General features: G+C 43.5%; 1 protein-coding gene across 9 annotated transcripts in view; it reads left to right on the forward strand.

Moving 5' to 3' along the window:
• The window catches only part of HOPX (HOP homeobox), a 33,642-nt gene extending 27,115 nt beyond the window's left edge, over window positions 1-6,527 (forward strand). For 8 of the 9 annotated variants that reach the window (XM_001138026.7, XM_001138195.7, XM_063809614.1 and 5 more), the window contains one exon: window positions 5,728-6,527. In XM_001138026.7, the coding sequence (XP_001138026.2) occupies window positions 5,728-5,805 (78 nt within the window). In that variant the 3' untranslated portion in view covers window positions 5,806-6,527. The other variant, XM_016951676.4, reaches the window with a different exon arrangement.
• Window positions 6,528-16,316: the final 9,789 nt, after the last annotated feature.

Below are 16,316 nucleotides of genomic sequence, written 5' to 3' on the forward strand. Positions count from 1 at the left end.
AGTCTAACAGCTCATGTTTCTTGGCATCCCCTGAGAAGGCAGCCTGCTGAAATTTTATCATTTGAAATCCCACGCTATGCTTAGAAAAGAGGAGTGATCATGGAGACAACTTATCTTTTAAAAACAAGGCTGTGAAATATTGTGGGCACAGCACCAACGAGAGGTCCAACCCCTTCTCGGCCTCTGATTGTGCCTGGCGAGTTGCCATCAGTCATCTTACCTATAAAGCAGCATAATTACGTTGACCTTTGTAATGGCTAATACTTGCCAGGCATTTTTCCAGGCACTGTCCAAGTAGTACATCATTTATTTGTCACAACAATGCTGTGAGGGTAGATACTATTAGCCCACTTGTCCAGATAAGGCAACTGAGGCACAGAAAGATTAAATATACTTGCCCAAGACAGCAGCCAGAAGGCAGCAGGACCAGGATTTGAACCCTGGAAGCCCAGACTCTTAACCACCTTGCTATGCTCTCTCTACAGAGGAGGCATAGAAATCACTAGATGAGCAGGAGGAGACAACTGACAACTCTCTTGGTGCTGTCTTTCCTCTGCATTAGGCAACAGTCCTCCCAGGCTATATTCAACCTTTCCTCAAGATTCACATGATATTAGAGAATTGAAATAAAATCCGGTTAGGGGTAGGAAGAAGAAAAGGGCACCTGCTTTTTTTCTGTGACTGAGGTCAGCCAATTCAGACCTCTGCATAGCAGGTTCTTCTGCACCTCTCAGGCAGTCCTCCCATTTCCCCGCTTCTGCCATTCTCAAATAAACAAGTGGTAGACCCAGCCCCAAAATGAGTGGATGTGGGGTGAGTCAGCCTCTTAGCAGGGCCCCTGGCTTCCTCTTCCTGCCACAGGACCGACACCTTCTTCCTCCCTACGGCTACCACAGCTTGGCTTGCCCCTCTGTCTTCCTGCCTTGACCTGCAGGGAAGCATCTGGAACCCCAGAGCTTAGAGACAGGCAGCACTTAGCAAGCTCAGAGAAAGACTTCCTAGGAACCACAGGCTGTCTTCTTGCCCTTACTGGATTGGGTGTCATCTTTCAATTTCCCATTCTTTCTCCTCTCACCCCACTACCCCCATGGGTACTGGTGAATGAGAATGATTTCTTCTTTCATCTTCTCAAACAACATTTATATTTTTAGAGAGTATCTCCTATGAAAAAGAAAGTGTCTGGCTGGGCACAGTAGCTCACACCTGTAATCCCAGCACTTTGAGAGGCTGAGGCAGGAAGATTGCTTGAGGCTAGGAGTTTCAGACCAGCCTGGGCAACATGGCAAGACGCTGCCCATCTCTACAAAAAACAAAAAATAAAAAAGTAAAAAAATCAAACAGGTGTGCTGGTGCATGCCTGTAGTCCCAGCTACTCTGAAGGCTAAGGCAAGAGAATCCCTTGAGCCCAGAAGTTCAAGGCTGCAGTGAGCTACGATCATGCCACTGCACCACCTAGCCTGGGTGACAGAGGGAGAACCTGTCTCAAAATAAGTAAGTAAATAAAAATAAAAATATTAAATATTTAAAAATATTACAAAAAGAAAGTGTCTTCTGGAGACATATGCCCAATGATGAACTTTCCGTCATTAAAATTATTTTTGTTTATAGCAGGTCTTGAGGACCCTTTAAATAACTCCATGGAGGCTAGGGCCTGCCAGGCCTACATATAAGTAATGTCTGGTATTGACACTTCCCCAGTTTCTTTTTCTTTCTTTCTTTTTTTTTTCTCTTTTGGAGAGAGTGTCTCACTCTGTCATTCAGGCTGGAGTACAGTGGCACGACTATGGCTCACCTCATCCTTGGCCTCCCAGCCTCAGGCAATCCTTCTACCTCAGCCTCCCAAGTAGCTGGGATATAGGCATGTACTACCACCACATCTGGCTAATTTTTAAGCTAATTTTTAAATGGTTTGTAGAGATGGGGGTCTCACTATGTTGCCTGAGCTGGTTTTGAACTCTTGGTCTCAAGCAATCCTCTTGCCTTGGCCTCCCAAAGTGCTGGGATTACAAGCATGAGCCATCGCAGCCAGCCTCCCCTATCTCTGTTCTTACTAGTGTTGCTCCTTTCCATGGGAAAGTGTCACTAAAGCCAAACTAACATTTGTTTCATGTGCCTGAGTCCTCATCCCACCCCAACACCACCCACCTCCAGAAATGGAATCATATTCTTAACTTCCCTAGAACAAGTAATACTTCAGTACAACAAAAAGAAGCCTGAGCTGCCCAGTGCTCTTGCAAGATAGTTACCAGAACTGATTCACAGGGCTGATACTTGGGGCAGGGACAAGCGGGACTAAGAAGTTGAAACATTCTCTGTCTTGGGAGATTTGCTGACCTCTTTATAACTGTCCCACTTCAGGACAAAATTCTCTGTGGGGGTGGAGGTGGCACCCATAAGAACTCAAAGTAAAGTGAAGGGTGCTGTAATTGAAATAACTTTCTAAGTTGCATTTACTGGGATGTTAGAATGGGTTTTTCTCAATACAGTAATCTAAATATCTCCTAGATTTAAATTAGGTGAAAACTTACAGAATCCCAGCCCTATGTCTTTTATTTTGAAGTCAGTTTTAGAAGAGGCTGGGAAATCTCCTTCCTCAGCCCCCTGGGAGGTTGGGATGATCTGGTGTTTTCTATTATTTCAAACACACACACACACACACACACACACACAAACACACACACTCTCTCTCTCTTTCTCTCTCTCCCTTTCTCTTCAATTCAAGCACAATGTAACTGGAATTGGTTCTTAGGGAGGTCTCCAAGTATTTTTATCTCCTCTTGATGTCCTGAGCTTGTTCCCAGAACCCAGTGGTTTTAGTCACTGGATGTTTTATCGGTGGAATAAAGACCTCTAAAGGTCTCTTCCTGAAAAGAATGAAATGTTAGTTACTAGAGAAAAGGACAGGAACAATGTTCCTTTGCCCCAGCCCCTTCCCATCACAGTGTCTAATTATCATCTGTTTATTCAGAGTAAATAAATCTCCATCAATGGGCAAGGGTAATGAGGGCATTCATTTATAAGCAAGCAAGGGATGAATGTCTTTCCCAGTGGATGACTGAAACAAAGAAGAGAAGGATAAAGCCAGGTGGAAAATTAGCACTGATGTGCGTGAGATTGATAAGATACAGCTCTAAAGGGAAAAAAGCAAGCAAGGTATTTAATGATTTCTGTTGGATTGCAACTGGTTTTGCTAAATTATTATATATATACTTGATTTAAAATACGCATCTTCAAAAAATAGTTGAGCTTTTCTTGACCTCCTCCCATCCCCCAATGTTAGGGCTCAGTTTGTTAAGCATTTGGGTACCAACTCACAAAACCACAAATGTGGTCCCTGCTGAAGTTATTTTCAGTAACAGTCCATCAATATTCTGCTTCATTACATAGTGTAAAGATGTGGGTGGCTCTTTTAAATGAGACCAGCTCAACCATTTTGTCTTAAATGAAATCTGATAGAAAGTGAGATTTTCCTCCTCCAGATTTTAATTAGTCAGTCTTTACAATGCTGCCATTTATTCAGCTGTAGTAACTGGAAATCCTATTTAATCAGACCTTGCATCCTTGAAACCCCCCACAGAGCTACCTCATTAATGAAACTGGAACCTTGCTGCTCTCATACCAGAATCCAGAGTTAACTAAACACACGCACACAGGTTACAGAAGAAAATGGGCCCACCCTTAGCAGTAGAATTTCGATTGAAGCTGCCAAAGTTACATGAATTCTCTCTTCTCATGAAGGGTAGTGATTTGATCTCCAGGAGCAAAATATGGCACCCAGAAAGTAGCCCCCAAAGAGAAGTCTACCCCCACGATAGTCTGCTGTGCTTGGCTTTAGATTACTTTTCTCTACTGCCACCCCAGTGTAAAGGTATGTAAGATCTTGACAACCGTGTAAAGGATTTCAGTGTGTAAACTCTGCTGTACAGGTGGGTGAGGTGTAGGTGTGTTCCCATGCTATTCAGCCTGCTTAGCATTGATGTGGAGCCCAAAGCAGTCCTGCAGAGCCTTACCCCTATTCAAGCTCAACAGCCTCTCCTCTAGGCCTTGCTCCTTCTCCCCCTGTGATTCTCACACTTTCTTCTGATCTTGGGCTTATATACTGAATTCCCTTTCAGCTTCCTAGAGCCCATCCTGTTCATTCTGAGTATCTGTATAGGCATCAAGCCATGCTATGTGGGGAGCCCTCTAGAGGTTTCTCACCATCCCATCTCCATCAGCACATCCCAGATCTGGCATCTCACAGCTGTGCTCTTTCTGCTTCCTTCCTGTTCCTCGTCCCCTTACCCCTAGAACAGGTGAATTATAGAAATACCAGAAGGGACAGTAGAAACCCCCTAAGCTTACGTTTTTATTTACAGATGATTGGTGCTCTATTTTTAGGGACTTCCTCAAGTTCTCATAGCCAATTAGTTACTCTAGAGCTTCCTGTTGGCAGAGCCCAGGGCTGCAGAACCCTGGGTAGTCACCTACCACACAGCCTGCCTACACACCAGTGACACACAAATATTGTCCTTCTCAATGTACCCCATGACATGTGAATGGTTGGGAAGCACAGGAGAACAGAGCTTGGGGGAGGTGCTGACTTCCCATAGAGCTCTGTCCTCATCCTCTCCAATGTAGGTCAATGCTTGCTCATCTGTTTCCTCACTAGTCTCTCTTCAAAGTTGTTTTGCTTTGTTTTTTATTCCCAGTTTCCTCTTGATCAACCTGGTCCAGACCCTGGCCCTATCCCCAGCATGGTTCTCCTGTTCTCCTCTTTGGGGAGCTCTGTACCACCCCGGTTAGCAAGATAAAGGCAGCCACTGATTTCTCAAGGGTATACCACACTGCCTTACAACATATAGGCATGTTCTAGGCCTCATATGATACCGTGTCTAGAAACATCCCATCTGGGGCCTTCTGTACATCCATGGTCACTTCTGTAAGGTGTGAATGTTTGAGTCATACGGAGCTGAGAGATTCTGAGTAAAGTGGTAGGCCCACTTTAGCTTCTCTCACTGCTCAGTGGCCCTGGAGCAGGATAGATTGGGCTGGCCTACTCCATGCATCCCCAAGGAGTGCTCTGAGGTTGTGCAGTGCTCAGTTACCTATTAATCTTATTCAACAAATTCTTACTAACTGCTACCAATGAGGAAGGCCTTTGGACAGCAGCCATAGAGATCTATCTGGGGCATTAAGGAGATGCTTTAACTTCTTTTATTTATTCAGCAAATATTGATTAATTTCTAACTCTTAAACCTTTGTACTAGTGGCTAAGGATGCAATGGTGATAGGATGAATACAGTCTCTTTTTTCATGGATCTTACATTCTAGAAGGGAATATAGATTTAAAACAAGTGAATACACAAGTAAATCATGACAGATGCTAAAAGTTCTGTGAAAGTAACAAAATACTAAATTGGGAAGTAAGGAGATGAGTGGGAAACCCACTTTAGATAGAGTGATCAGGGAAGGCTTCATTGAGAAGGTCCTGTTTAAGCTGAGATGTGAGGATGACAGGGAGATCATCAGATAAAGAATAAAGAGAGAATATTCTAAACATAGGAAATAGCATGTGCAAAGGTCCTGAGGCAGGAAAGTTTAGTGTCACAGTGAGAACCATCCCTATGGAAACATTCCTTGATTCTCTCCTTTCCACTTGTGCCACAGAGGCTACCTTTTAGAAAGGGAACAGGCATTTCAGTTTTTTGTATGTGACAAATATTTTTTCTCATTTCTCTCTTCCAGAAATGGTTTAAGCAGCGCCTGGCAAAGTGGCGGCGCTCAGAAGGCCTGCCCTCAGAGTGCAGATCCGTCACAGACTAAGGAGATGGCAGGCATTGACAGCTTCACTCCATGAAGACCATCTCTGTTTCTCTCCTCCGCTTAACCAAGCTGTTGTGGTTTTTCAGCATAGTGTTGTATGTTCCATTGCTAGCTGTCCTGCTGTTTAACACAGTGTTGTATTTTTTTTCTAAATGTACATAATTAGAAAAGAAAATAACAATAGGAAGCTACGTGTATCTTCTGTGTAAAGCAGTGGCTTCACTGGAAAAATGGTGTGGCTAGCATTTCCCTTTGAGTCATGATGACAGATGGTGTGAAAACCATCTAAGTTTGCTTTTGACCATCACCTCCCAGTAGCAATTTGCTTTCATAATCCACTTAGCAATCCAGGCCTCTGTTGAAAAGATAATATGAGGGAGAAGGGAACACATTTCCTTCTGAACTTCCTTCCCTAAGTCACTTTCCTTATGTATCATCTAATACAATGATGGTTGAGTGAAAATACAGAAGGGGTGTTTGAGTATTCAGATTTCATAAAACACTTCCTTGGAATATAGCTGCATTAACTTGGAAAGAAGCCTGTTGGGCCAGAAGACAGAAACTCCAACTGGCAAAAAAGCAAGCATCTAAGAAAAAAAACCACCAAAGTTCTTGAATTTACTATATTTAAATGCATTGGTTAAGTTTATTTTGCTAAATAAAGTGAACTGCTTTTTGTCTCTAAAATGATATTCTAAATAAAACCTTAACTTTTTGTTGAAGATGCACTGAGTGAGTTCTCTGCAGGTTTTTAACGAAATAAGAAACATATCAAAGAGAAACAAAATAATAGCTCCTATGTGGTAGGAGCTGACTGACCAGGAGAGCTGCCATTTTCTAAATCCTTGCTACTCAAAGTGTGTTCCAGGACCAGCCTCATCAGCATTAGCTTCAACCTGGTGAGAAATGCAGAATCTCAAACCCCGTTCCAGACCCAGTGAATCAGAACCTGCATTTTTAAGAAGGCCCTCAAGCGGTTTATATGCACGTGGAAGTTGGAGCAGCTCTGTTCTAACAAACTCTACACTCAATTTGCATTCATTTACTATCATAGCACACTAGATGTCTGCTATGGCCTGAATGTGTCCCGTCCCCCCCGCCCACACCCCGGCCCCCAACAAAATTCATATGTTGAAACTTAATCCCTAAGGTGGTGATATTAGGAGGTGGGGCTTTTGGGAGGTGACCAGGTCATGAGGGCTCCACCCTCATGAATGGGATTACTGCCTTATAAAAGAGGCCTGAGCAAGCTTGTTTGCCATTCTGTCATGTGAGGATACATAGGAAGTACCTGGGAGGAATGGACCCTCACCAGATTGAGGGCTCACCATAGTCTGCTGGTGCCTTGATCTTGGAGTTACCAGCCTCCAGAACTGCGAGCAATAAATTTATGTTGTTTACAAATTACCCAATCTAAGATATTTTGTTATAGCAGCCAAACAGAGTAAGACACCATTTTAATAGTCTATCAGTTAAGACTGTGTTTGATTGCACGGAAGAGTGACTTGATTACAATGGATTAAGCAAATAGGCTTGTTTCTTTGTTTTCTTTTCTTTTTCTTTTTCTTTTTCTTTTTTTTTTTTTTTTTTGAAACAGAGTCTCACTCTGTTGCCCAGGCTGGAGTGCAGTGGTATGATCTTGGTTCACCGCAACCTCTGCCTCTCAGGTTCAAGCGATTCTCCTGATTTAGCCTCCTGAGTAGCTGGGCTTACAGGTATGCACCAACACACCCAGCTAATTTTTGTATTTTTAGTACAGACAATGTTTCGCCATGTTGGCCAGGCTGGTCTCAAACTCCTGGCCTCAAGTGATCCACCCGCCTCAGCCTCCCCAAGTGCTGGGATTACAGGTGTGAGCCACCACGCCTGGCCGTTTCTTTGTTTTCTTGATTGTTTTTAAGTAAGACATCACCAGGTAGGTAATCCAGGGCTGTTAGAGTAGCTCCCTAATGTTGTCAAGGAGCTGGGGTCATTCCATCTTCCCATTTTACTATCTGTAGTACACAGCTTTTGTATTCATGGATACTTGGACACTGCATCTGCCTTTCAAACAAAACGAAGAGAAAGAGGGAGGGAAAGCATAGGGCAAATGCCAGCTAAGACTTTCCTCTCTAAAAAGATTTCCTGGAAGCCCCCACCTAACAACTTCCACCTACATCACGTTGGCCAAAGTGGGTCACATGGCCACTCCTAGCTGCAAGGGAGTCTGGGAATTGGGGCATTTGTAAATGAGCATAGTGCTGCCTTGAGCAAAATTAGGGTTCTGTTCGTAAGGAAGAAGGGAAAGATGGATATTGGAAAGGCTGATAACTACACCTGCTAATCCAGCCTGGGATGACACAGGTATACACTTCTGAACTCTTACCTCTAGTTCAGGAACAGTCTTTCTGGTTCTCTAAAATTAAGAAACCAAAAGTGGAAACACTAACAATTATTTATTTAGAATACAGATGTTTACAAGATCCTATTAAACATCCCTGGGCAAGCTTCCTCTTCCTGTATCTTAAAACATTTCTTCTGACAACAAATACACAGTGCACCAGGGTCTGAGCAAAACAGACTCATATCTAGCATCCTCTCCTGCAACCTAAGTAGTGGTGATCTAAATTGTGAACAAAGCAGACTGAGTATGGTGATTAGTCCATGTCAGGCAATGAGAGAAATACTAAACCAGGTCTAAGATCCAGGTCAGAAGTCTTTCCAACACACTAGAGAGATGATTCAAGAACAATCCAGAGCAACAGCCAGGCACGGTGGCTCACACTTGTAATCCTAGCGCTTTGGGAGGCTGAGGCAGGCAGATCACTTGAGCCCAGGAGTTCAAGGCCAGCCTGGACAACATGGTGAAACCCTGTCTCCATTAAAAATACAAAAATTAGTGGAGACTGGTGGCATGCACCTGTAGTCCAACTACACATGAGGCTGAGGTGGGAGGATTGCTTGAGCCTGGGAGGCAGAGGCTGCAGTGAGCTGAGATCATGCTGCTGCACTCCAGCCTGGATGACAGATTGAGACCCGTTAATAAAAAAAATAAAAAATAAAAAAAAAAAGAACAATCCAGGACAAAACCAGCTGGGCAGAGAGTGAGCCTTTAACTTGGGCCCAGAAGCCCCATTTATGGTAAAAGAATCACTTCCTCTGCCCAATAGTCTAGAGTCCTTGAATGGCATGTGATGGGAGGGAATGAGGGTTCAGTGTCCTTTTAAATGCAAATATGTTACCAGTACTAATCTCCTTGAGTTTGCTTTTTCAACTGTGAAACAGGGATAGCAACATTCTACTAAATTTTTAAAAAGCACTTTGTAAATAGTCATAATAATTGCTACTGCTACAAAGTACTAACAGACAGGGCAAGGTTTACTTTGATGCCTGAGATAAGTCTTCACAAGAACCCAGAGCTCTAAGTTTTATTGTCATGAGTCTCTTTTGGACACCCAGGGTCATACACCAAAACAATAATGCCCACCCTAGACTGAGAAAAACTGCACAGTGCCCTCTCTCTCCACCTTGTATCCTAGGTGTGCAGTTGCAGACACTCTAGGTTAGCTGGACCCATCATCATACCCAAGCCCCTTCTCTGCTGTCACGTTTCTTTCATGAGACTGTAAGGGCTGGAAACATTAAATCCTCTCTTTTCCATTCTCCCTTGAGGCTGTGTGGTCATGTGACACAGTCTATCCAACAAGGATCAGGTCAAAGGCGGGAGGTCAAAAAGCCTTTGGGGAAGGCTTTTGCATTTCTTGATAAAAGGGACTTAAGCAGCAGGTTCTGTTCTTCACTCCTTTCTTGCCTTGTACCATTTTCAGTTGTTCATTGTAGAAATAGAAATAAGCAAAAAAAGAAAAGAAAGAAATGATAAAACCAACAAAACTCATAAAAATTACACATGATCGGGCTCCAAAAATTAGGGAGAGGGAAACCCCTGCCTAATGAAACTAATAAATGTTTAAAACACTGTAAAAAATTACCCATGATCCCACCACACAGAGGTAACGTCTTACTAACCTTATATCATATTGGGGGAAGGCATGTTTTCTATGCGTAAATACACATGCAACAGGGAGAAGAACTTAATTCAGAAGCTAGCAGCAGATTGAACCATTGTTCTGAGAGGATGGAAGGATGCTTCCTAAGGAAAAAATTGGCTGTCTTGTTCAGGAAAACATATTTTTTTTTTTTTTTTTGAGATGAAGTTTTGCTCTTATTGCCCAGACTGGAGTGCAATGGCTCAAATCTTGGCTCACTGCAACCTTCACCTCCCGAGTTCATGCGATTCTCCTGCCTCAGCCTCCCCAGTAGCTGGGATTATAGGCGCATGCCACCACACCCAGCCAATTTTTGTATTTTTAATAGAGACGGGCGTTTACCGTGTTGGCCAGGCTGATCTGGAACTCCTGACCTCAGGTGGCCTGCCCGCCTCAGTCTCCCAAAGTGCTGGGATTATAGGCATAAGCCACCACACCCGGCCTAGGAAAACATCTTAATAGTTTTGGGGGCTGTGAAATATAGGTCTAGAAGACGAGGAAAAAAGAACTCAGTGGCTGTGCACAATAAAATACCATTTGTCCCACGGAGATTCAGGTAGGATGACGTTTAGGATCCATGGGCACTTGGAGAATGGAGAGGTGGAGGAGAATGATTTGGTAAGGGACGGCAGGCACAATGTCAGCTGACCCAGAAGAGCACCAGTGAGAGGCTGGTGGACTGGGCTTAGGAACTTTAAAATATCAAATGTTCTATTTTCAATGACTATCTATACAGTGCTGGGCTTGCTGTCACTGTGCTGTAATTGTTTTTTGCTGTCTTCAACCTTCCCAACAGCTCTGTCTCACAAAATGGCCTTGTACTGGTGATGCTTTAGGGATTGGGGAAGGATCTGCTTGAGCCGCGCTTGCAGGAGGCCGTAGACAGTGAAAGTGCTGGCTTCTGTCTGCCTCTTTTCTGGTAATAGCACCTTCACATTTGGGGAACTACTTCTACTTCATGTGGTCCTGATAGAGCCGTTAATCACAGTTCCCCAGATTTCTCCCCCCATGACAGTTAGACCCAGGCTGGCCAATGACAGCGTCATATCCCTTGGCATACATGAACTGAACCAAGTATGGGCTCTCGACCTCCCGGGTTCAAGGGATCCTCCTACCTTAACTTCTCTAGTAGCTTGGGCTACAGGCATGCACCACCATACCTGGCTAATTTTTTTTTTTTTCTTGAGATGGGATCTCACTATGTTGCCTAGGCTGGGCCAAAGAAGTCCTTTGCCAGAACTGTTGCAATTGGACCTGGAGAGATGGTTCTACGTTGTCACCTTTCATGGAGAGTTGTGAAGATGGAGGGCTGGGGCTGCAGGTAGCCTTTGACTCGGACTCATGGAGAAAGCCATTCTGTAAAGGGAGGGAATGAAGCCAGGCAGATGGGAATGAGAAAGTCCTGAGGCCTTGGTTCCCACTCTTCCCTGGGCTACCCCAGCCTTCCTGGCTCTGTGAACTAGTGAATCCCTTTCTCGGTGTATCTGTCATTTGTAATAAAAAAGAGCCCTTACTAATGGGAGAGCAAATAAAGGAAGAGAGAAGTGCATGGAGGGAGGAATCTCAGCCCCTAGTGTAATTAAGAATATAGGGGAACCAGAGATTCATAGTAAGAGGTAACCAGAAGTAGCACTAGATTTTTCTCAGCCAATGGCAACTTGAGGAAAATTATTTTTACATACTAAAAGAAAAGATAACCCCTGACAAGTGGAGAATTTATGGACCTCAAGGGGTTACATAATTTTTAAAACTATATACAAATGTATGGCAGATAAGTTACCCTCTTTTTTTTTTTTTTTAAGAGAAAAGGTCTCAGCTGGGTGTGGTGGTTCACACCTGTAATCCCAGAACTTTGGGAGGCTGAGGTGGGCAGATCGCTTGAGCCCAGGACTTTGAGACCAGCCTGGGCAATAGTGAGACCTCATCTCTATTTCAAAATTTAAAATTAAAAAACAAATAGAGACATAATCTTGCTTTGTCACCCAGGCTACATAGAATATGGTGGTGCAATCATAGCTCACTGCAGCCTTGATCTCCCTGGATCAAGGGATCCTCCTGCCTTAGCCTTCAGAGTAGCTGGGATTACAGGCACCTGCCACCACACGTGGCTATTTTTTTTCTTTCTTGACAGCCCAAGCTGGTCACGAACTTCTGGGCTCAAGCAGTCTTTCTGCCTCATCTCCCAGTGTGCTGGGATTACAGGTGTGAGCCACTGCACCTGGCCTGTTACCTTCTTGGAGACTTTTTGCTACTCTCTCTCAACTCTCGTCCTCAAGTGTAAACTTTGTTCCACATCTTCTATTGTCCACTGAAAGGTCCTTTAAAACCCTCATATCAACTGTTCAAATGTATCCTTGTCTCAACTCAATGTCAGAGTGACTAATAACAATTGTGGTAATAATACAAATAATTTGAAACTTCACATTCTTTTCCCATGATGGACGTGCTAAGAGGTAGTGAAGTGGACACAAGTCAGGCAAGGATCCGGGACATCAGCCACAGCTTATATTGGCAAGGCAGGAGATAAGATTTTTGGTTTTATGAAACCTGGCATTATGAGCCTGGTGAGCTCTATAGAAACAATTATAGAAACAGAGGAGCAAGGGTTCCTAGAGACCCTCTCCTTTACCTTCACCAAGACAATTGTATCATTACAGATAGTGAGTGCTGCTGCATGAGGAATGTGCTCCTGTAAACAAATATCAATGTGGCTTCTTAGAAGAGTCTGCCAACTAAACTTAGAAAAACTTAAGAAACGTTTATTTGAATCTCAACTTGTATAACTCATCCAACTACTAAATGCAATGACAAACTGACTCATGGTTCATATGAATCAGCCCTAGCGTTCCAGATTAGTAATGCAGAAGGCGTTTCTTTCTTCTTTCTTTCTTCTTCCAGATAGAAGCTCCCTCTTCCCACTCCTGTAAAAAAAAAAAAAAAAAAGCTCTTTAGATAGAAACTTGGCATTCTCTGGGAGTGAAGAAGTCAAGCGTCCTGGGATAGTGACCCTAAGAGGAAGAATCCTCAGGGGCACAGGAACTGTAATCTAGAGGCATAGTTTCATTTCATGTATTCATGTATGAAAAGGAGACTACATATGTGTATTTATGTAGCTAGAAGGGCAGGTTAAGGGAGAGAATTCTGATTGTCCCCTAGCTCTTTTTCCCTTCTTTCAGTAGTTTTATCTGGGAGATGGCTGCCTGTCTAAAGGCTATGTTTTCTCACTTACTTTATAGTCAGGTTTTTAGCCAGCCCCCAAGATGCCTCCAACAATCTCTGCCTCCTGGTATTCACACCTCTGCATAGTCCCTGCCCACGTTGTGCCACAGAATTGGTACATTGTGCCACAGAATTGACTAACACAATTAAGCAGAAATACTTCTAGGTCACTTCTGAGATTAGGTTCTAAAGGACACTAAGCTTTCTCTCTCTCTCTCTCTCTCTTCCCCCTGGGATTACTTGCTCTGGGAGAAGCGTGTTGAGCAGCTCTACATGTTGAGAAGCTCATGTGGCAAAGAACAGAGGCCTCCTGACAACAGCCAGTGAGGAGGTGAGCTCTGCCAACAACCAAGTAAGTAAGCTTGGAAGTACATCCTCCAGACCCTGTTGAGCCTTCAGATAACTGCAGCCCCTTAGCCACTACCACTCAGCTAAGCTGCTCCTGAAATTATTTGATATCATAAATGTTTGTGTTTTAATCTGCTAAGCTTTGGGATAATTCGTTATGCAGCAATAGATAACTAGAACATTACGTGTGGCCAAGAAAGTAATATGTGTACTTCAGGGTCATGCCTCTAAAAGGAATAAGTATGCTTTCTTGTTTCTCCTTCCCACTTCCTAGAATGCAAGCATAGTAATGAGCCATCTTACTGTCGAAGCTGCATGGGTGACAGCAACAACTTAGGGTTGGAGGACAGCCATGCAGAAAGAGCCTGAGTCTCTGCATTATTCAGGAAATACTAGGTTTAACTGCACTAACAAACAACCTCCAGTCTTAGTGTCTTCAAAGCAGTGGTTTATTTCCAACTCCCTCAAATCTGCTGCAGCTCTGGGCTTCTAGACTTGCAGTTTAGCAGTGACTACGTTCTTCTTCTCAAGACAATGGCCTCTATCAGGAGGGCCCTCTACACAGCTACAGGTCTCTCCAGCTTTTGGTAACATCTTCTTCCCCTTGACCCTCCCTTTGACCCAAGCCTAGAGGTGGTAACTGTTGTTAGCCCCAATGCTTCACTATCCCTTGTTGGTGTCCCTTAATATTCTTCATACCTTTGTAGAGTTCCTTCATTAAACTGCCTTCAATTACCTCTGCCATCTATTTTCTGTCAATATCCTGACCTATCCAATCCTTCTTCCTCAAATGATAGCTACTAGTCAAAACAGCCAATAACATAAGAAATGGAAAGACATGTAAGTCCCAAAGGATGATCTTTTAGATTATAAGCAGAGCGAACATGCACTAGCACCCAAGTCTCACAGTGCATAGAAAAGATATCCCCTTTGTTGTCATCATCAAGATAGTGAGAAGCAGTGGCATCCAAAATATCTGTGAATCTAGGCCAAATCATTCCAGTAAAAAGCTATTTGACCTACTTATTCCAAAATTAAAGCTTATTCCAAAATATTTTCAATATTCAGTTCAAGTATTATTGACATACCAATTAATTCCTCAGCTGGGCTTCCACTGAGTTCAGGCAGAAAGTTCTAAATTAGGGCATGAAGTTTGCCAGGTTTCTGTTTTGAACAAGTGTATTAGTCCATTCTCACACTGCTACAAAGGTACTACCCGAGACTGGGTAATTTATAAGGAAAAGAGGTTTAATTGACTCACAATTCCACATGGCTAAGGAGGCCTCAGGAAACTTACAGTCATGGCGGAAGGCGAAGGGGAAGCAAAGACATTCTTTACATTGCGGCAGATAAGACAGAGCTAGCAAGAGCAGGGAAAACTGCCTTACCAAACCATCAGATTCATGAGAACTCACTCACTATCATGAGAACAGCATGGGGGAAACCAATTCCACGGTCCAATCACTTCCCATCTAATTCCTCCCTCAACACCTGGGGATTACAACTCAAGCAGAGGTTTGAGAGGGGACACAAGGTTCGGGGAGGCCTCCAAAAATCTCACCAGCCACAAAGTATAGCTCACAGCCCAACTCATTGCATGGTGGGGAAAAAAAACAAAAGAGGAGGAAAGAGAGAGGAGAGAGGGAGGCTGACGAGGTTCACAGAAAGAAAGCTGACTCTTCAAATGAGGAGACGCCTCTTCTACATTAAAAGCAAACAAACAAACAGCCTCATTTGGAAGTCCTCCCTGAGGGGCCACAGGTAGGGGACCTAGAGAAAGATAACCTCACCCAGAATAGAGAATGCGACTTTGCTCCAAACACATCAGCTTCCAACAGGGAATCTGCAGTGGCCAAAGGGGCAGCCAACAAGATAATGGAATATGATTGTTGTCCACAAAGATGCCTAGGACAGAAATTCCTGTAGGATCAACAACACAGCTAGGAAGAAAATGAAAAAGTCAGATTCTTCATCCATTTATTGAAATATTCACCAAGGCTGGGTATGGTGGTTCATGCCTATAATCCCAGCACTTTGGGAGGCTGAGGCAGATGGATATCCAGAGCTCAGGGGTTGGAGACCAGCCTGGGAAACAGGGAGAAACCCCATCTCTACCAAAAATGCAAAAAAAAAAAAAAAAAAAAAAAAATTTAGCTGGGTGTGGCAGTGCACACCTGTGGTCTCAGCTACTTGGGAGGCTAAGGTGGGAGGATCACTTGAGCCCAGGGAGCAGATGTTGCAATGAGTCGAGCTCGTGCCACTACACTCTAACCTGGGTGACTGAGTGAGACCCCACCTCAAAAAAGAAAACAAAGGAAAGAAAGAGAGAGAGAGAGAGCAAGAAAGAGAGAAAGAAAGAAAAGAGAAAGAAAGAAAGAAGGAAAGAAAGAAAGAAAAAAGAAAATTCACCCATTCTAATCCACAACAAACAATGAAAACAAAATCCAAAATCATGCATACTTGTTAAGATACTTTTTGCTACAAGTGACTGAATACTCAACTGAAAGTGGCATATCAGGTTTTTTGTTTTTCTGTAGGTCATTCCAGGTTCAGTTAATTCAACAGCCTGACTAGGCCAGAGCTCTCAGTCATCCTTTCTGGGATTCTCTTCTCTTTCTCCTCATGGTCCCAAGATGATTGCTCCAGTTCCAAGCATCACATCCTACACGACATCATCCAAACACAGGAAAGGTCCTGGCTTTATTTTCAGGCATCTCTCATTTTATTTTATCACAGAGGAAAAGCCTTTTCCCAGAAGCTCCTTAGCAGTCTTCCCTTACCTCTCAGTGTCTGGAGTTGGGCCACATGCCCACTCCATGCCTATAATTGGTAAAGACAATCAGCACTTGGAACAGACTGGCACGTAGCAGGAGCTTATTAAATATTTGTTGAATGAATGAAAGGTGGATTGGATTACCG

Source organism: Pan troglodytes, chromosome 3 (genome assembly GCF_028858775.2).
Source record: "Pan troglodytes isolate AG18354 chromosome 3, NHGRI_mPanTro3-v2.0_pri, whole genome shotgun sequence".
NCBI classification, from domain to species: domain Eukaryota; kingdom Metazoa; phylum Chordata; class Mammalia; order Primates; family Hominidae; genus Pan; species Pan troglodytes.